The 22,589-nt window shown below is 36.6% G+C and overlaps 1 protein-coding gene across 1 annotated transcript in view; it reads left to right on the top strand.

Moving 5' to 3' along the window:
- The window catches only part of AFG1L (AFG1 like ATPase), a 190,347-nt gene that overhangs the window by 97,267 nt on the left and 70,491 nt on the right, over window positions 1–22,589 (top strand). Inside the window, exon 7 of the mRNA XM_069077098.1 lies at window positions 9,911–9,969. Within this exon, the coding sequence (XP_068933199.1) occupies window positions 9,911–9,969 (59 nt within the window). The remainder of the gene's footprint in view (window positions 1–9,910; window positions 9,970–22,589) is intronic.

Here is a 22,589-nt window from a genome sequence, read left to right as displayed (position 1 = left end):
CAATCTTCAAGTTTGTGTCTTGAGTTGGGCTTTTACTAACTACTTGAGGGGTCGCTTGAAGTGTTGGATCAGCTTTTGGGGGTGGTGGTACCAGAAAAAGCTTCATTCATAGTTTTCCTCTTTCTAAAGGACGCATACCATCTCTGAAATGTGTTTGTGATGATTTACCATTTTCCCTCAGGGTTCCTTTACAGTGATTTGTGGGGAAGCAAGGTATTGTTTGGTACCTTTGTTCCACAGCATGGGAAACTTGAAGCCTCAAGACCAAATGTGGCCCTTTAGGTCCTCAAGTGCTTCCCTTTCACTGAATCCAAACTTCACAGAACAAATCCCCTTAATACAAGGATTTGTTCTGTAGAACTTGGATTCAGTCAAAAGACCACACCTGAGGACCTAGAAGGCCACATGTGGCCTCTAGGCTGCAGGTTCCCCACCCCTGCTAGAGCTACACTCTGGCATTTTTGAACAGTATAATTGTGTAGGGAGCAAAGGAGCGAGAAAAGGAAAGGCATAAGAAGTCTGACTCACCCTTATTGGTCCTTTTCTCTTGCCGTTGGTTAGACTTTGCAAAACCTTATTTGCAAAATTCCCAAAGCTTAGGGTACTCACTCTTCCACACAGATAAAAGTCTTTGAGACTCAGGAGTAGTTTTAACAACAAAAAAATAACAAAGCTACTCTTGCATTTGTTTATAGACTGAATTTCTGCCTTAAGTCTTAACTTTACTAAATCCCCCTCCAGATTATAAAACAAGATATAGATGCAGTAACTAGGTTTACATTTTTGTTCAGTGTTTCATATGACCAAATACTTAATGTCAAAGATAATTCCTTACTTTATAATTAAACCCAGAGGTAAAAGAAAATGTTACAATTCTTTAAAGCCAAGAAAGTGCCAAACTATTAATTAGGTAAGCTATCAAACATCCTTGGAATGAAGTAAGAGATATTTTATCCTTTTTATAGATGCATAAATAGTGCATTATGAGATGAATTGATTTTCCCAAGGTCACATAGCCAATTAGTGGGAGAATAGGAACTAGAAACTAGCAGATATCCTAGAGGCTTAGAATACTCTGTCCTGATCAATTGCAATATTATGCCCTTAGTTATAAAAACACATATAATATATCAGAAACAACACTGGATTTTGAGTCAGTTGCCCTAGTTTCAAATCCTGATTCTGCTGCTGATAACCTAATGCCTTGGCCAATTCACTTAGGCCCTCTCACTTAGGTGTCCCATTCATAAAATGAAAGGATTAGCCTAAATTGTCTTCAAGGTCTCTGATAGCTCTAGGTCCTATGAAATAATTCTAAGGCACCGCCTGATTTTCTGAGGTATTTGTATTGTGGTCCAGGATTTAAGTTTATGTTTCTAATTACTTCTTAAGATTTTTTTTCTCCAAAGATTGAATATACCATTCTCTAGTGTGGTTGATGTTTTAACAAAAGTTGATAAGTTATATGCTTTGACAGCCACCCAAAAACTACGTCTTGGATAAACTTTGTCATTGTCTTTTCTAGGATATAGTCACAAGACCTACTTATTGAGATATCTTGCCTGTCTACATGACCACATTGATTCTCTTGCCATCCCTTTCTACCACTTTCATGTTAAGTATCTGCATGGAAGAAGAGTAAAAGAAAAGGTTCAGGGGTAGAGGGAGAAGGAAGGAGAAGAAAACCATCTTAAAACTCTATTGACATCCTTCCCAATAAGCAGACTCAATTTGCTGGGGAATTATGACTTCTTAGACTAAAATCGAATAGTTTTATTGTCTAATTATTTTGGCATAGATTTTTGGGATATCAAGAAAACTTTAAATGATGCAAAAGACCTGATGTGCAAGATGGAAGAAGGAACCAATGGAGGGTAGTCCTCTAGTGTCCTAATGTGTTACATAGATTCTTTTTTTCTTCCCCCCTTATTCATTCATTCATTTATTTATCTATCTATCCATTTATTTATGGTTTTCAGCATTTGTTTTTATAAAATTTTGGGTTCTAAATTTTTGCCCCTCCCTTCATTCCTCCTTCCCCAAGATGGCATGGAGTCTGATATAAGTTATACATATAGGATCATATTAAACTTATTTCCACATTAGTCACATTGTGAAAGAAGAATCAGAACAAAAGGGGACAACCATGAGAAAGAAAACAAAAAAACAACCCAAAAAAAGAGAAAATAGTATGCTTCAATATGCATTCAGACTCCATAGTTCCTTCTCTGGATGTGGATAGCATTTTCCATCATGAGTCTTTTGGAATTATCTAAAATTAATTCCTTAGAAGAGCTAAGTCTAACAAAGCTGGTCATCTCACAATGTTGCTTAACATTTTACTTCTCCCTCTGCCTTCCAACCCCAAACCCTGTTCTTTGTTCACACTGTGACCTCCCATTTCCTTGAACCCTCAGTTCTTTCACAGACCATTACACCTGCTCTTCCCTTCCCTATCATGACTCCTTAATGAACAAATTCAATTCAACACTTTCTTCTTCTCTTGAGTCCCTTGTTCCCTTATTGTATTACTGATCTCTTCTTGCCAAGCCTCAACTTTAGATCACTCCTACCACCCACTGGTTTTACTCTTATGCTGTTGAGGAGTATAGAGAAAATCACAAAACTGTGCTTGCTAAAGCTACTAAAATTTCATTACATAACCTCAACTGGGCCCTCACTATGGCAAGGCAGTCTTTTTATACTTCCATAATTAACTTACTATCCCATTCATCAAACATTTTCCAAACCTTTTCATTCCTCCTCAGGCCTCCCAAGGCCTCTCTTCTACCCTCTGAACTAAGAACCTTGCCTTATATTTTACTGAAAAAAATTGGGTCTGTGAGCTCTAGGTTCACCCTTCCCCTTCCCTCTTCATCTCACATCACCTAGATGTCTTCTGCCACTATCCCCTCCTACACTTCTATCTCCCGTGGAACCCTTTTCCCTCCCCAGTCAAACTCCTCTACATGCACAAAGCAATACCATTCTATCCCATTACCCCTAGCAGATTGCCTACTCTATCATCTCCACTTTCTCATTTATCTTCAAACTCTCCCTCTCTACTTGCTGCCTCCCTACTGCCTACAAATATGCCTGTCTCCCCATCCTCAAAAAACTCTCACTTGATCCATCAATCCATGCTACCTTATTGTCCAAAACTCTTCTTCATTTTGTGGTTAAACTGCTTGAGAAGACAATCTACATGCTATGCCTTAACTTCCTTTCCTCTCATTCTTTTCTTTTCACTTTTTTTCTTCTCTACAGCCTGACTTAAAACCTCATCATTCAACTGAAACTGCCTTCTCCAAAGTTACTATCTCTAAATTGACAAATCTAATGACTTTTTCTCAGTCCTCATCCTTCTTGATCTCTCTGCAGCCTTTGACATTGTCAATCAGTTTCTTCTCCATGGTGCTCTCTTCTCCCTAGGTATTCATGACACTGCTCTTTCCAGGTTCTCTTCCTACCTGCCTGAACATTCCTTCTCAGTCTCCTTTGCTGGATCTTCATTCAGATCATGCCCAACAACCCATGGATTTCCTACAGGGCTATCTCTGAACTGGCCCTTCTTCTATTTTCTCTCTATACTATTTTACATGGTGGTCTCATTAGCTCCCTTGGATTCAATTATCATCTCTATGCAGATGATTCATTTTTTAAAAAAATTATACTTTTTAAAATTTATTTTTATTTTTCAACATTCACTTCCATAAGATTTTGAGTTCTAAATTTTCTCCCCCTTGTTCCCCTCCTCTCTGCCCAAGACAGCATGCAATCTGATATGGACTCTACATATACATTCATATTAAACACATTTTTCACCTTAGTCATGTTGTAAAGAGGAATTAGAACCAATAGGAGGAACCACAATAAAGAAGAAACAAAACAAAACAAAAAAGAAAGAGAACTTATAGTATGCTTTGACCTGCATTCAGACTCCATAGTTCTTTTTCTGGATATGGAGAGCATTTTCCATCATGAGTCTTTTGGAGTTGTCCCAGATCCTTGCATTATGCAGATAATTCTTAAATCTCCTTATTTAGCCCTAACCTCTCTGCTGACCTCAATTCTCATATCTCCGACAGCTTTCTGAGTGTCCCATAGACATCTTAAACTTAACATGTCCAAGCCTGAACTCATTATGTTTTCTCCCCGAACTCTCCCCATTCCTAATTTCTGTATTTCTTTTATGGTACCACCATCTTCCCAGTCATCCAGGCTTACCCCCCATATCTAGTCCGTTGCTAAAGCCTGTTGATTTTACCTTCATAACATCTCTCATGTATACCCCCTTCTCCCCTCTGATATTGCCACTACCCCATGGCAGGCCATCATCACTTCGTGCCTAGACTATTGCAGATTAGACTTCAGATTGGTCTCTCTACCCAATCTCTCCCCACTCCACTCCATCCTTCACTCAGCTATCAAAGTGATCTTCCTAAAGTACTGGTCTGACCATTTCATTTTCAAGAAACTCCAGTGACTCCCTATCATATCCAGGATCAAATAAAAACTCTTGTATTTGACATTCAAAGCCCTTCATTACCTGACCCCCTCCTACCTTTCCATTCTTCTTATACCTTACACTCTCCCTACCCCCACACTCTGACACGGGCCTCCTTGCTATTCCTTACTGGCACAGTGGTTAGAGTGTCAGGCCTAGAATCAGGAAAATCTGAGATAAAATAGGGCCTCAGACACCTATTAGCAGTTCAGCCCTGGGGAAGTCACTTAACCTCTGCCTTGGTTTCCTCATCTGTAAAATGGGCTTAATCATAACACCTACCTCCCAAGATTGTTGTGAGGATCAAATAAGATAATATATTAAATCATTTAGCACAATGCCTGGCACATAGTAGGAACTACATAAATGTTAGCTGTTGTTATTATTATTATTACACAAAGTACTCAAAATCCTGAGTATTTTTGACTGTGAACTGTTTGTGAACAGGGATGGTTTTTTGTCCTTCTTTGGGTCCTAGGCACAATGCCTGACACATATTAAGCACCTAATAAATGTTTATTGACTGACTAATTTAGAAACCTTTAAAACTATTAAGAAGTAAGTATGGGGAGCAACTAGGTGGCGCAGTGAATAGATCACGGGCAGCCTCAGATCCTTAACCCTTACTAGTTCTGTGACCTTGGGCAAGTCATTTAACCTAAATTGCCCTGCCTTCCCCACTCCAAAAAGTCTGGGGGAAAAAAAAGGAAATATGGTTGCATAGTTAAAGGGGAAAAAACCCTACTGGGCTAGGAGCCAGATGACTTGGTTTCTAGTCCTGACTCTGCTACTTAATAATTACATTACTCTGGACAAGTCGCAATCACTTCAGACCTGTTTCCTCATCTGTAAAATAGGATGTTAGGGAACAATCTATAAAGTAAGTAAATGATGACATTAGCTAGCGTTTATGTAGCACTTTAAGGTTTGCACAGCGTTTTACATACGTTATCTAATTTGGTATACTCTAATGTTAGTATTCAGATAGAATTAAAGGAGAGTTGTAACTTTTTCAGGATCATAGTGTAAGTCAATGACAGAAACAGGAAGATCACTCTGTATTTATGAGTCCTGGTTTTCATTTTCTGAAATAGATTTGTGTTGATCCTCCAAAGGACTGGTGGAAAATCTGAACATTTTAATGTTAGTTACTCTTAAGGAAGTTGTGGTAGCAAATTGACTCTAGATTAGAATGGTCAGAGAAGTCTGAAATATTGAATGTTACACTGACAATAAAATACAAGTCTTGGGACTTTTTAATTACCAAAAACAAAGGAAGAATTTATATGGGAAAAGGCTTTAGATTACATAATATAGATCAAAGTGGCATAACCCAAAGAGCTAAAAACAGTGTTGATTTTTTTAAAAATTCAGTACTTTGTTTTGAGAAGCAAAATTTACTTCTGTTATGAATAAGAAAATATTTTAAGCTTTTTTTCTATATTATTGTTCCCATAGTTTATTTTAATTTAAATTCAAAGTCTTTGGTTGCCAATGCAGCATTCTCATACTTCCAAATGTTCCCCAAGTTGTCTCCTATCTCTAATGTCCTTCCTACAACTCTTGTAGACATGCTCTCAAATCCTTTTTGTTCCTCAGATTCTCAAAAACTCTTAGAATTTAGTTCCTCTTTTGTTACCTCATTTTAGTCCCTCTAGTAAATGAAGGAGAAGGAACATAAAGCAATGGAGAATAAAATATGCCTTATATCCAACTTGCTGCCATCCAAACATCTGCCCTTTCTTTTTCTTCCTTCCTTCCTTCCTTCCTCTCCTTGAACTTTAAAGTGACAGGAGTGAAATTTTGCTGTTGTTATCTTCATCTAATCTAGTTGTTGGAAACTAATTATATTTAAGGTGATCTTCAAATTAATCTTTGATTCTAAGTGAACTTTAATTTATCATTTTTCTTCCCTATGCTTTATTTAAAATTATGTCTTGTATACCAGTATTTGCTCAAAATGACAGAGCAGTTTTGAATTCTGTGTAGATATTTGACTTTTGCCAATTCAGAAATTCAGAAATAACAATATTATAGGTGTTTATTGTGCCTACATTCAATCTCTCTTTCTACAAGCAATCTATAATATGTGTGTCTCACTATCTAACTATGTTTCATGTTTGTTAGTTCTGCTTAAATCCCAGAATATCTTATCTGATCACAAACTTATTCATTTCAACTCAACAATATGTATTCAGTGCCTAAATGTACCAGGCTCTATGCTGAGATATATGAAGACAAAAACATAACAGCCTCGACTCTCCTGTAGTTTACATTCTAATAGGGGTGGGAGCCATAAGGAGACAAGATGTACACAGATAAGTAAAAAGGGAGTAACTTCAGTGAAGGGGGAAGAGCAACATATTATCAAATGGGAACACTCATATCTTAGCAGCATAATGAGCATATTTAGTAAAATATTGTATATTTTAGTAGTTTTTTTGTTGTTGCTTTTTTTGGAGGGGGAGGGCAGGGCAATTAGGATTAAGTGACTTGCCCAAGGTCACATGACTAGTAAGTAAAATAATGTATTATTAACTCAGCATCTAAACAGTTATGCAAAAGAAGTAACTTGACTTTACATGGTGGTTTGGGTTACCTTTGAAGTTTAAAGATACCATTTTCTTTTTGTTGTTTCCTGATCCCATTTGGGGTTTCTCGACAAAGACAATGGAATGGTTTGCCATTTCCTTCCCCACCTCATTTTACAGATAGGGAAACTGAGGCAAACAGGGTTAAGTGACTTGCCCGAGGTCACAAAGCTGAGAAGTGTTTGAGGCCAGATTTGAATTCAGGAAGATGAATCTTCCTGACTTCAGACAAGGTTCTTTGTGCGATATGGCATCACCTAGCTGCCCCACTGTCAGTAGTGAAAGGAGCACTTGCCATGAGGCAGCTTCGCAAAGATAAATGAGATCTTCCATGAAGACATCAGTATTTTATGTATTTTTACATTAGGTAAATGCTGTTTAGTGATATTTTCTATAAGTTCTTTCATTCCACTCCACCTCTTCCCCATCCTCCCTTCCCCCCTAAAAAACAAACAAACCTGAAGAGTAATGAAACACTTTCTTAGTTTTGACATTTGGGTTTCAAATGAAAAAAGTGTACAAACCTATGTGAGTTTCTAAGGCATTTATGTAGATCTTCATAATTACTTTAAAAATCCTCTTTGCCCATATTTCATCTGTAAGTATTATTAAGGTTATTCACTGTGAAGGCTTTAGAGGTCCTTACATTATTCTCGACAAAACGAATGTCCTATAATTCCAACACTCTGTCTGATATGGCCAAGTGCTCATTTAGTTCTGTTTAGAGATCTAAAAAAAAAAAAATCTTAGGCAAGGACTTCACCAGGTTGTTTTTTTTAAAGCAGTATTTAGTAAATAATTGGAAAAGGTTGATACAAATGTGTTATAAAACCTTTATGCCTGCACAGTACTTTTGGTTCAATTAAGAAAGTCTAACAAGTAAGATTAAAATTTCTTGGTAGTCAAATAAAATTTTAGGAGAAAGATATATTGCAAAGATAATTAACATAATATTTGAATTGCAAAAAGCCCTCTCCAATTTAATGAATACAGTCTTTTTTACTTAAGTGTCCTAGAATAACCAAGGGCTTTCCAACTAAATGAATTCTGTTTATTTAGAAAAAACTTAGCAGAGCCTAAAAATGTCCTTTACTAAAAGCTACTGAAAAAGTTTATTGAGCTTCTAGGAACTAGAAGCATTGTTGTTCTGCCTTTAACTTTGCCTGAGTGCTTGAAATGCTCAAACCCAGAACAGAACTAAGATTAGATTTTTGCAACTCTGACCAACAATGCTCTGTTAAAAAGTGCTGGGTAGTTATTGCCAAATCTCATCACATTTTATGTCAATAGGGATTTTCTTTCTAAGAGTAAAACCTAAAGGTAGCATATTTGTGTAAATAGTCAGTAGCCCTCTACATGGTTGTTAAAATGTCTTTTGATATAAATTTAGTGGGTTTTAAAAAATCTTTTGTCATCTCCTAGCAGTCCCCACTATCCACAATCAACCTACATAGGATCAGTTTTAGTCACTGACCTCAGGTACCTGACTTCTATAGCTACCCAGCAGGTAATGGAAACTTTGACTGTCATTGTGACTTGTGAAGTTCTTGCCAACATAAGAGGTTAAAAGGAATATAGGAAAGAAAACGCTTAGTTCAGTTCCTGAAATCCCCATATCCTAAATGACATAACCTTACTTTTATGTCACTCCCCCAATAAAAATGTTAATGCATAGCCAAATTGAAGCCTCTAGTCCCTAATTAACCAGACAGCTCATGCAAATACTTTCTTCACTATAATGATGTTATGATGAATGTTTTTCTAAAGAGAATAAATTTGTTTCTTAATGGCCATATTTTATTTCCATAAGTAAATGTGGCATCTCCAATCTGCCTTCATGTTTCCATTTTTTTCTCTAAACAGAGGGGCTAAATAGGTACAAAAGATTACATTATGTTATACTTTTTTTTAATTGGGACACATAATGCAATTTGCTTTCTCTCTATTCATGGAAAACTTTTTTATTGTTATGATTCCTGGAAATACTCTTCTGATTACTTGAGTCCCAGGCCTTTTTCATCCTTCTTTGGTCTAATATACAATTGTTCTTTTTTAAAGAGGAAAGCTTCTTTCTCTGAGAAAACTATACCAATTTTGATAGCCCCTCTTTGATTTGTCTGTTGTTCCTTTTAAAAGTAATCTCATTTTTTGTCTTCTGAAGTAATGTAAAGATATGTGTTTATGACAGAAATAAGTTAGTTTTCTCCCTGAATCCTATATAAAATTCTTCTTTTAAAAGAAGAAATTTCCTTACTTTGGAAAACTGATTCATTAATGGCAAACATCATATAAATCTGATAAAAAAAAGACTACATTATTAATTCTTGCAGCTGATGATTTTTTTTCTTAAAAGATAATCCTTATTATGCTTTTAATGAAAATTTACTTGAGCAAAAACAAGAATGCCTGCCTTTTTCCTAGTAAATAAAATATACAAAATACTTACTATAAGTAAAATATTTCCCAAAATGTGATCTCTTCTTTGGGTTATTGATTTAGAGTTCTTCTGATCATGTATCTGTTGGCCTAACTTCACCTATTGAATTTCAGTGTAGATTTAAATCTAACTTATTGACTGTCTTTGGGTAAGCTTTCTTGTACTGTTCTTTTTTTTTTTCTAAATTCTTATTAAATTTAGGTGAATTTTGTGTATCACAGGAGTGGAAATCAATTTTGCTTCCTTTTCTTTTGTTCCCTTACCTATCACTAGATCGCTTTATTTGCCACGCTAAAAGATAATTTATAATTATTTTTAAAATTTTTATTGTTATTAATGCTAAGTAGGAAAGATAATGCCAATTTTTTCTTTCAGACCTGTATAAAAATGGACTCCAACGGGCTAACTTTGTGCCATTCATTGCTGTCTTGAAGGTAAGGAAAGTCACTGATTGTGTCATGTCAATAATAAGGAGATTTTTCAGCATTTAACTGATTTCAAATGCATAAATAGTTCAACTAAATTGTTACTGGGGCAAAGCAAAAGACACAAGCAGAAATGAACTTTTTGCTTGGCATTTATCTAGATGAGTTAAAGGAAGAATTGTAGAATAAGGAAAGTTGTTATAAGTGAAACATTAATCCTTTTGTTATTTCTTAGTGTTTAGGTTAGCACACAATCTCTAGAACTTTTTAAGAGCTTTATGGATGGATTTTTTGGGAAGACATGAAACTCCCATGCTACTGACAGTCTATATTAGCATGTTTCTACTTCTGCTGAAATTGATACATTAGAATGATTCTATTACAAAAAGATTAGAATCTATTTAAAGAAAGTTACCACTGGTTTATTTTGAAATTAGGCCAAAGTACCTTGTTGATAAAGTCACAATAATAATTTAAATATTTACCGCATGTAATTCAAAATGTTCTCTACAACATTGTACTTTGGATTAATTTGAAATGGTCTTCATATAGTCATTTCACATTCCTGCATATAAAACATACACACATGTGTATAACACATATTATTGTGGCAAGTAAGAGTGTGCACACATACACTCACACACTTATACCTGACCTATGTCTTACCACTGGACTGAGATGACTCTGGAGGAGAGAGTGAGGCTGACTTTGCACAGCCATGCTTCGCTTCAATCCAATTCATGCACATGTTAAGACATCTCCCTCCTGATGTCATTGGTCCTCTTCTAGAACAAAGGATGAACAATAAACAAAATTCAATGAATATTTATTTATCATTTACTATAAATACCAGACTCTGTGCTAGGTACTATATGGTATATAAACATGAATAAGATTCCATTCCTGCCCTCAAAGTGTTTGAAATTGGTAGAGTAGATAAAAAACGGATACAGACATCTGTGATTCAAGGCAGTCTGTGTTGACTACTCTAAGAAATAAATGGCCTGTAGAAAAACAGAATACTTGTGATTTTTAATTACATATTTTGGATCGGGCAGCTTAAGCTTTTCCATGAAATGTTTTTAATGCAATTCATGCTATTTTATGTAACATCAACAAGGCTAGAGAAGAATAAGCTTTTTAAAAAGTTGGACACTTTAGAAAATTCTCTTTTTAAGAAAAAGTAATAGAAATCATTAATTTTCATCTTTAAGGACAGTCATTTGATTTTTCCCAAATTACATTTTCATTGGAATTATTGATGAAATGGAACAAATAAAGAGTTTTCACAATATACTGAGGAAAACACAAATGTCTGTTTTCATGAGCAATTTTAGGCCACAGGAATATTTTAATTTCTCTGAAGTATTTATAGCTATAGGAAAGAAGTATTTTTTCAAGACAGCTTGTATCATTGGTGTGTTTTTCTTTCCCTTAGCCTCTTTAGCTCTTTACATTCTTACTTATCTCTTATTTGAGAAAACAGAATAGTTTTTGTGTGAACCACAACTCCAAAATAATATTGTATATATTTATACAAAAATATAAACAAGCAAAATAGGGGAAAATGTGCTAAAAATTGCACATGAAAATATACAAAATGTAAAAAATTGGGCTCCCTGAATGAAGAGAGTTCAGAGTTTATCTGGCTAATTTGCAGCTATGCATTCTGATTAGGGAAAAGCAGAAGGTGATTTCTCCAAACTTCACTTTTACTAGTAACTTCATATTTTATATTCTGATATTGGACAAGTTGGTGTGAAGTCAGTTCCATTTCATTTCTCCATCAGTTTGTTGTTGCTGCTGCCATTAAATCCATAGTGAAATGACGCAAAAGTAGACAGGCAAAGAAAAGAAGAAACAAAAAACATTGATAATCCATAAACATATTCAACACCCCATAATAATTGGGAGTTGACTGAAAGCCCCAGGAGAGTAATTAGTTTACAAGTCAAAAATTAATTAGTTTCTGCCCTCAGATAGCTTACATTTTATAAAGTAAGTATTATTTAGAAATAATAAATTCTTCATCACGTCTAGGCTTTCTGTCAAACATTTATCATCTGACAAGGCCATAACAAGGCACAAAATGTGCCTGAGTAGCCAGTTATGATGGTTTTCATGGAACTGCCCTGAATGGGTTTATAAAGTCCTGGGAGTGAGAAAATGTTGTCAAACGCTATAACCCAGTCTTCCTCACATAGATCTTAGGGTTCAGAGGGAGTAGATATTATAGAGATTCTCTAGTTTAGTTTTACAGATAAGGGCACTGAGGCACAGAGAAGTGAATTGACTGCCTAAGGTCACACTTAGTCATGAAGCTGGGATTCAAACACACCCATGTCATCTGACTCTAAATATAGTATTTTTTTCCAATACAGCATGGTACTCTCTTATGTTCTTGTTCTTTGGTCCTGGTACAGGAGATTGTTGAGATAACATATACTAAAAGTTAGTGTTACTACAGGATATAGAAAGAATCCTTGTCTGAGAGAATGAGAGGTTATAAGAAAGCAAAGTAGAAAAACTCTTGGAAAAGAAGAAAACTATGAATTCCATTATTTCCATGATGTATACCTCTATAATTCAGGTATTTGACTTTTTAACCATTATAGTAATTTGTGTTTATAGTTTGGAGTCTAAGGGAGCCAATGGAAGTCTTTATAAACTCTTAGCTAGTAAATATTACTATTCCTATACAATAGAGGAAAATAAAAGTGTAGAAATGCTGACTAATTGGGCTGAAGATAGAGAGTCCATTTGTTTTCTGGTTTTGACCCTGGATTCAATTTTAAGACATATGGCTTTAAATGTGTTTCATCTGCTTCTTAAGAACCATGTACTCCAGTTCAATACATATCCTTTTCTCTATCTCCCAAGCCCAAATATTGAGGTTTGTGGGAAGTGGCTTTGTAAATGCAATTACAGTATAATATAACCAGCACTTATTAACCATCTACTGTGTGTAGAGGGCTGTGCAATGTTGTAGAAAAGGTATACTATCACTTCCTTCCTTGAGTTTATGGTCTAATGGGGGATAAAGTACAAGCATGAGTTGCTATATCATATGATATTATGTGATGAGTATATTAGAGAGTTATGAAACAGAGTGCTATGTGAGGACCAAAATGGAAGATCATTCCCAGCTAAGGCAGTTAGAGAAGGCTTTATGGATGAGATGGTTTTTGAGTTGGGCTTTACAGGTTGGATAGGACCTCACTAGGAGAAGAGATGATATTCCTATTTTTGGTAACAACATAAGTAAAGGCACAGAGAGGTGAATACACTGTGTTTTCAGGAGGATGTCCAGTTTGGTTAGAATATAAGTAATAGGACTGGAGAGAATTAATATGAGATCAGGACAGAAAGGGAAGTTGGCATCAGATTGTGGATGTCAGGCAAAGAAGTTTAAATTTCATTCATTGGACATATGGGGCCCCAGAAAATATTTAATTGAGGAGGGGCATGATGAGGTCTTCATATAGAAAATATTATTTTTACAACAATAAGAAGGTTGTATTGGAGGAAGGGGGAGAAGAATAGGTATGGGTCTAGAATTCAGTTTCCTCATCTGTACAAATGAGGGGATTGGACTAGGTGGCTTCTAACATCCCTTCCAACTCCATACCTAATGTCCTATAAACTCAAAAGAGAGATGAGCACTAGAGGCCTAGATTTAGGAGTCATCTGTATAGAAAAGGCAGTTAAACCTTGGTGAGAAGTGTAGACAGAAAAGAGAAGAGGGTCAAAGGCAGGCCCTTTGGGGGACTGTTACAGGCCCTTACATTAGGGACTGTTGGAACCATCATCAGGACAAGCAGCTGGGCTTTGTCCAGAATTTAAAGAGTGTGAAGATTTAACCCATGCACTCCTTCAGCAACTTAGAAACTACTGAATTTAGCACCTAGTTAACAAGAATAATACACTAAAGGGGCAGCTAGGTGGCACAGTGAATAGAGCACTGGCCCTGGAGTCAAGAGGACCTGAGTTTAAATTCAGCCTCAGACAGTTAACACTTACTAGCTGTGTGACCCTGGGCAAGTCACTTAACCCCAATTGCCCTGCCTTCCCCCCTCCAAAAAGCAAAAAACAAAAAAAGAGAATAATACACTAAAAGGGAACACTACTCAGTGAGATTCACTGTGAGTCACTGTACTAATACTTCCTCCTGTTTAACTGAATTTGTCTTAATTACTTCTTGTTATTATTTTCACATTGTGAATTAAAAAGCTGATTTTATGAATGTGCTGCTTGGCCTAGCTCCCAAAATTTCTCATTATAATTATAGTATTTATGTATAGTTGCAAACCACTATACGTATAGTATGTCATTTGTTCCTCATAGCAACCCTATGAGCTAGGTACTATCATTACTCTCATTTAACAGATGAGGAGACTGAGGTTGAGAGAGATTCAGTGACTTGCCCAGGGTCACACAGCTAATGAATGTCTGAAGTAGGACTTGAATTCAGGTCTTCCTGACCCCTCATCTAGTCCTTTGCCACCTAGCTGGGCAGTGCTGGGGAAGATGAAGAACAGAAGGAACATGAGCAATTAGGAAGGGAGGAAGATAACTAGGAGCATTGCTGTTGTTGCTGTCTGACCTTTCTTCTTGAAGAGGACCATGCTGTCAGGACTTGAAAGTGAACTGGATTTAAGTGAGGCAGGGCTGTGCAAAGTCACCAGCCTCACTTTCTCCTCCAGAGCTATCTGGCAAAATATAGATCAGGGTGACTGGAGATGGACCTCAACTAGGAGAGTATGGTGTTGGCCAAAGTGGGGAGCAGGGGGAGAGGGTAGTCAAGCATGTCAAAAGCTGCAGACAGAGAAGGAACGATAAAGACTGAAGAGTGACCCTCGGGTTTGGCAATCAGGAGGTCAACAATGACCTTCGATAGAGAAGTTTCATTATATTGGAGGGGACAGAAGTGAGGTAGCAAAGGATTAGAGAGGAGTACATGGTGAGAAGTGCAGGTATAGGGCATAGACAATCTATTTATAATGAATACATTTTTAATACCTTGCCATAGCCTCTTGGCTAATATTTGTTCAGCATTTTTGCCTCAATATTCATCAAAGCTATTTGTCTATAATTTTCTTTCTCCCTCGTCTATTGTTTTCTTTCTCTTATTTCTCCCTAGTTTGCCTATCACTAAGCTGTTTGTCTCATAAAAAAATTGGTGAAATGATATCTCTTTTTGCAAACAATTTCTATAATATTGGAGTTAATCATTCTTTAAATGTTTGATAGAATTTACTTGCAAGCTCATGTAGCTTTTTCTCCCTCTTTAGGAGTTCATGTATGACTTGTTGGCTTTCTTTTTCAGAGATCAGGTTCTTTAAATTTTCTATTTCTTGTTCTGTTAATTAGGGTAGTCTATATTTTAATAAATATTCATCTATTTCATTTAAATTTTTTGTTTGTTGACATATAATTCAGTAAGAAAGTTTCTAACAATGTTCTTTATTTCCTCTTCGTCTATTACAAATTCTCCTTTTTTTCATTTTTGATTTTAGTTTTTCGACTTTCCCCTCTCTTTTGGATCAAATTAGCTAATGATTTTTCGTTCTACTTTCTTTTACTTTTTTTCTTCCAAAAATGAGATCTTTGTTTTTACCTATCAACTCAATAGAGTTTTGTTTTCAATTTTGTTTGCCTTTAATTTATCAGAACTTCTATTTTTGCATTTGTGATTTTTAATTTTTTTTGAGTTGCTTGCTCAATTCATCTTTTTTTTCCTCTCATTTATTGATGGAAGTGTTTAGAGACATAAATACCTCCCTCCCCCCCCTGCCAGGACTGCTTTGGCTTTCTGGTATATTATTTCATTGTGACAATTTTCTTTGATAAAATTATTTATGATTTTTATGATTTGTTCTTTGACCCACACATTATTTAGTATTACATTATTTGGTCAATCAATAAGCATTTATTAAGTGCTTATTGTGTGCCCAGCACTGTGCTAAGTGCTAGAGCTACAAAGATAAAGCAAAAAATGGTCCCTACCCTAATGGGGGGAGGCAGTATATATATGTATGTGTGTATGTGAATATACATATACAGTAGAACCTCGGTTTACAAATTTAATTTGTTCCAAGATTCTGTTCGTCACACAATTTGTTTGTATTGCAAAGCGAGTTTTCCCATAGTAAATAATGTAAAATTGGATGATTGGTACCACATCCCCAAAAATATTCATATAAAAATAATTATTTATAACTTTAAGTAAGTTTTTTGTCCCTAATACACCTGAAATACAATAGCAATGATTATTAACCAATATAAACAAAAAATAAAACAAATTAATCTGTGCTTCATCTTTGAGAAGAGTTATGGCTGATGTGAGGGAGGAAGAGGAGAAGGAGGAGGAAGAGGAGAGAGAGGAGGAGGAGGATGGGTTATTGCTTAGAAGGAGAATCTCCTTCCATAAGAATATCTGGGATTTCAACATGGGGAATGTTCTCTCGTATGCTATTTTCACTAAAAGTAAGACTAACACTACTGTCTTCACTTATTTTTCATTTTTTTAGAATTACTTTCATGTTTTGACTCACTGATTTCCTTTACTTTCACTTCTGACTAGGAATCTATCACTTGTTTTTGACGTTTTTTTCAGAATGTCACGAAAATGTAACATTGCATTATCATTAAATATATTCATGACTCTCATTGCTACAGCCTTATTTGGGTGATGTTTTTCAAGAAAATTTTGTGCTTTTTCCCACATCTGATAAACTCCCTAATCTCACTTGACATTTCTTTTTTTTTTTGTGGGAAATTTAATCATTTTATTAATAAGGCTAGCATGTTTATTTTTTTTGTCATTTTCAAATGCTTTATTAAACTTCTGATTTACATCATTAATTTCCGCCAGATTTTGAGTTACAAATTTTCTCCCCGTTTTTCCCCTACCCACCACCCCAGAATAGCAGTCCCACAGGATATCCCCTCCTCCAATCTGCTCTCTCCTATATCTTCTCCCATACCCCCTTAGACTTTTCTAGTAGGGCATGGTGGATCTCTATGCCCCAGTGTCTGTATATCTTATTTCCCAATTACATGTAAGATAGCATTAATAATAGTATATATGTATATATAATTTTAAACATTTGATTTTAAAACTTTGAATTCCAGATTCATTCCCTTCCTTCCTTGTCACCCACCCTTACTGGGAAGATAAGCAGTTCAGTATAGATTGTACATGTGTAGCTAATGCAAAACATTAACATAGTAGATATATTGTAAAAGACTGACTATATTTCCCTCCCTCCTATCCCACCTCCCACTTGTTCTATTCTCTACTTTGATCCCATCCCTTTTCAAAAGTGGATGCTTCCAACTTCCCTCCCCACCAAGCCTGCCCTCCCTTCCATCATCCCCCCCCATCCCCTTCCCCCTGCTCTCCTGTAGGATAATACCCTATTTATTGTGTATTTTGTTCCCTCCCTGAGCCAAATTCAGTGAGAATAAGGTTGACCCATTCCCTTTTGCCTTCCTATTCTTCCTCTCCATTGTAACCCTTTACCCTTGCCTCTTCTTTATGAGATAGTTTACTCCATTCTCTCTCCCCATCTCCTCTCATTATATTCCTCTCACCTCTTAATTTCCCCTTCTAAATATCATCCCTTCCTGTTAAATTGGTCCTGTGCCCTCTATCTATGTATACCTGTAATTATATATACACACATTTCACACATGTATTCATACGCCCGTATACCCTTCAATATAGACATATATACCTATTTCTATTCCCTTCAACTATTTTCATACTGAGAAAAGTTTCATCAATTATAATTATCGTTTTTCCATGTAGGAATATTAATAGTTCAACTTTGATCAGTGGCTTATGATTTCCCTGTTTACCTTCTCAAGCTTCTCTTGCTTCTTGTATCTGGATGTCAAATTTTCTATTCAATTCTGGTTTTTTCATTAAGAATGCTTGAAAGTCCTCTATTCCACTGAATGACCACATTTTCCCATGAAACATGATTCTCAGTTTTGCTGGGTAGGTGACTCTTGGTTTTAATCCCAGCTCCCTTGACCTCCGGAATATCCTATTGCATCCCCTTCGATCCCTCAGTGTAGGAGCTGCCAGATCCTGGGTTATCCTGATTGTGTCTCCACAATATTCAAATTGTTTCTTCCTGGCTGCTTGTATTATTCTCTCCTTAATCTGCGAATTCCAGAACCTGGCTATAATATTCCTAGGAGTTTTCTTTCTGGGATCTTTTTCAGGAGGTGATCGGTGGATTCTTTCAACCTCTATTTTCCTTCTGGTTCTAAAACATCAGGGCAATTTTCCTTGAGAATTTCTTGGAGGATGATTTCTAGGTTCTTTCTTTGATCATGGCTTTCAGGTAGTCCAATAATTTTATCTCTCCTGGATCTGTTTTCCAGGTCAGTGGTTTTTCCCATGAGACATTTCACATTGCCTTCTATTCTTTCATTTGCTTGGATCTGTTTAACAGCATCTTGATTTCTCTTAAAGTCATTAGCTTCCCTTTGCTCCAATCTAAATCCGAGGGAACGATTCTCCTCATTGAGCTTTTGAGATTCTTTTTCCATCTGACAAATTCAGCTTTTTAAGGCATTCCTCTCCTCATTGCCTTTTTGAGCCTCTTTTGCCAATTGAGTCAGTCTGTTTTTTAATGTGTGATTTTCCTCAGTCAGGCTGTTGACTCTCAGTTTGTAATTTTCCTGCATCGTTCTCATTTCTCTTCCCAATTTTTCCTCCATTTCTCTTATCTGCTTCTTAATGTCCTCTATGGCCCATAACCAGCTCGTATTTTCCTTTGAAGCTTTTGGTGCAAGAGTTCTGACTTCACTGTTTTCCTCCTGTTCCATGCTTTGCCCCTTTTTGTCCCCAAAATAGGAGTGTAATGTTGGAATCTTCTGTCTGCTTTGTTTCCTTTGCCTGGTCATGTCGTCCCTCAGTCACTTGACCCCTGGGCTTTTTGCCACAGCAGAACTCTGCCACCAGACAGGGGAGCTTTCATCCCAAATGCTGAGGTTTTCTCAGCTACCGGAGGTATTAGTTGGGTGCCCTCTCTGAAGCCTCCACATGCTCTGGCAAGCTGGTCACACATCCCAAGACCTCCACCCTAGACTGTAATCCAGATCCAAGCAGGTTAAAGCAAGAGCGATTACCCCTCAGACTGGTCGCTTGGTCCCCCTACACTCTGCAGGCCAGGAGCTGAAGCTGCCATGTGGCGGCACTGGCTGTGCCAGCGCCCTGGGGGCAAAAGCCAAAGCTCTCCCAACTACTGGTCCCAAAGTCCACACTACACTGACTCTCACTTTGTCCTTTGCATCTATGTGTTGATGAATCTGGAAATGCCCACAGCTGCTGGTGATCTGGAGTCCCTCCAGTCAGTAGCTGGTCAGGCCTGCCCTGAAGTTCAAACCTCTGGCTCACAGGGGCCTGGGCTTGGCTCCCAGAGCTCTGCGCTGGCCAATTTCTGCTGGCCTACCAGGCTGTCCACAGCGGGAGGTTAGCTTCTCTGTGTCATTTTGTGGGTTCTGCAGCTCCAAAATTTGTTTAGAGCCCCCTTTTACATGGATTGGGGAAGGTAGAAGCCAGAGCCGCAGGGAGGTCCTGCTTCTACTCTGCCATCTTGACCCACTTGATGTTTCTTTGTTTGATGTATGAAAGCAAAAAAAAAAAACAAACCATTGCTCTAGTTGCATCATCCCTTCTTGAGCTGTTCAAGTCCAAACATGTTGTTCCTACTGCAAATTTTTGTTTGTCCTGCAAGACATCTTTTGCAAAAAATTTTTCCTCATCCAGCAAAGCATATGTAAATCAGGTTACTTGTAAACTGAGGTTCTACTGTATATGCATATGTATATGTTCATGTATATGTTTATGTATGTGTATATGTATGTATACATATATGTATATGTCATCTCTATATATGTATATATATATATCTATACTGCTGCTATTCCTATATTCTACTACTTCTGCTATACAAGATATTGACAAAGCAAATATAAAGTTACCTTAGAGAGGAAAGCATCAGCATCTGGGAGCATGGGGAAAGGCCCCTTACAGAAAGTGACATTTTGCTTAGACTTGAAAAAAGCCAGAGATTCTGAAAAGCATGGGAGAGAACCAATGCAAAAGCATTGAAATAGGGAACAGAGTGACATGTGTGAGGAACAGTAAGTAGGCTAGCATGGGTAGACCATATAGCACATGTTGTACAAGAAGTCATCATTTAAATCTGAATCTTTTTTTTTCAGATTCCCTTTATTGGTTATTAATTTGGTGTAGTGGGTAGTAAATATTATACTTAATATATACAGTTTGCATTTGTTCATAAGTTTCTTATGTGCTAGCACATGATCTATTTTTTAAGGTGCCACATAAAACTAAGAAATATGTTTACTGCAAAAAAAATTTTTTTAATTAAAATAAAAGAAATATGTTTACTGCTATTCAATAATCATGAGATCACTGAATTACTTAACATTTTAAAAATTCTGTTCAGGTCCTTAACTTCCTTCTTGTTTATGTTTTTTGTTAGACTAGTCTAGGTCTTAAAGGGACACTTTGAAGTCCCTAACAATTGTTACTTTACTGCCTATTTTGTTTCTGTAATTTTGTTAGTTTTCCCCTTAAATATTTAAATGTTTTGCCATTTGATGCATATATATTTAGTAATAACAGTAAAAATAATTAATATAATTTCGTTATCTTTGGTGCCCTTAAGCATAAGGTAGTTTCCTTATTCATCTCAACCATATTCATTTTTAGATTTTAATTATTCAAGGCTACAATTACTTCCCCTGCTTTTCTTTTATTTACCTGAAATATAACTGATCATTTAACTGTATGAATTTATTTTAAAAGTTTTTCCTATAAACACCCTATTGTACTCTATTTTTTTAAATCCATTCTTGTCACTTTCTATCTTCTTTTTTAAAATTCCCCACATTCAAACTCCCTTTCCTTGCCACCATTGCCCTCTATGGGTCAGCTTTCCCATTATAATATAATCTCCATGAACACAGAAAAGGTTGTAGTTTTGCATTTGTATTTCCCTTAGTAGTGCCCTGCATATAGAAAGCACTTTGTCATTCATTCATTCATTGTGGATCAGTTCATCCCACTCACATTCAGAGTTATCATTATTGGGTATGTTTTTCTTCTGTCATGCCCTATTACAGTATTTCTTCCCTTTGTTTCTTGCATGCTCTTTACAAAGAAAATAAAAAGACAGGTAAAGAAAGGGAATGAGATCAAAACTAGTAATCGCTAATTGGAGTGGTCTGGGTGAGTTTTCACCCAGCCCAGACCTAGATCCCTAGGTCTCACCCTTTGCTAATATTCCTTTACTCACCTGCCTTTATACTCATCCTTTGTGACTCTTCCATTTTCAACTCTATCATCTCTCTTGATCCTCCCTCTTCCCTTTCCCTCTCCTCACCTAGTTCCCTGGTTTTTGTTTGTTTGGATTGGACCTGTAATGTCATTGGCTTAGGGAACTCCCAGTGAGGGAAACTCCTTTTGCCAATGCAGATTAAGTCCTACTGTGTGACTTATAAAGAGTTGCCAGGGATACTAAAAGGCACAGAAGTCGGAGGAGGAATATCATTCATAGAAGCACAGAATATCAGAGTTGAAAAGGACTTTTGACATGTTTAATGTGGAACATTGGAGCCCTGTTGCATTAAGAGGTAGAGGACATCAATTTGACTCTTGTTCTGCTATTCCCTACTTGTGTTAGCCAGGTCAAATCACTTAATCTCTCGGAGCCTTATTTCCTCATTTGTAAAAATTGAAAAGATTTGACTAGGACAGGGGTTCTTAACCTGGGGTCTGTGGCCTTTTTTTTAAAGTACTTTGATAAATGTTTTACTAGAAATTATTTCCTTTACAATTATGTATATTTTATGCTTTTAAAACATATTTTGAGAAGAGTTTCATCACACAAAAAAGATTAAGAACCTTGAACGAATTGGTCTCTGAGGTCTCTTCCTGCCTAAATGTATTATCCTCTGGACAAGAATCTATTCTACCACATATCTGACTAGTGGCCTTTTAGCATTTTATTTGAAGGCCTCTAGTTGGAGGGGAGGGAAACACTGCCTCTTTAGACAGCCCATTTGGATAGCCAATCAAGCCTTTCTGAAAAGGCTATATAGTTGTAGCAGCAAGCACCCCAGCGTTCCCAGGGTAGCTGCTAGCACAGGTTCTTGGATCTGCTTTGTTAAAGGAAAGCAACTCAAAATGGGTTAACAAGCTTACTTTAATCAGTCAGACATATATCGTTTACCTTGTTCAGGGGAAAAGGTCAGCACCCCGAACTTCAAAGTATACAGGCAGAATTATCAAGACAGAAACAGATCAAGTAGACAGCTTTCCAAACTGTCCAACCATTATATCCATACCAAATCAACATCTGGGTTTTTCAAAGCCGGGGGAGCCTTGGACAACGGCTTCCCAGAATACAGATCAAATCACAGAACACTTCTCAAAGTGAGCCACCAAAACAAAGCTACACATCAGGGCTTCTATAGCCTTCTCCTGGCTCAGAGAATGTAACAACCTTTTGGACCCACTGGCCAATCAAAAAGTATCTACTGAAAAACAAGCCTCCCACCCCAGGCTTCAGGTGCACTTT

This window comes from Petaurus breviceps, unplaced genomic scaffold, assembly GCF_028583685.1.
Source record: "Petaurus breviceps papuanus isolate PSGF00001 unplaced genomic scaffold, PetGlider_PUasm1.0 90977, whole genome shotgun sequence".
NCBI classification, from domain to species: domain Eukaryota; kingdom Metazoa; phylum Chordata; class Mammalia; order Diprotodontia; family Petauridae; genus Petaurus; species Petaurus breviceps.
The sequence above is the reverse complement of the archived record's forward strand: the minus strand, read 5'-3'. Positions and strand labels throughout refer to the sequence as shown.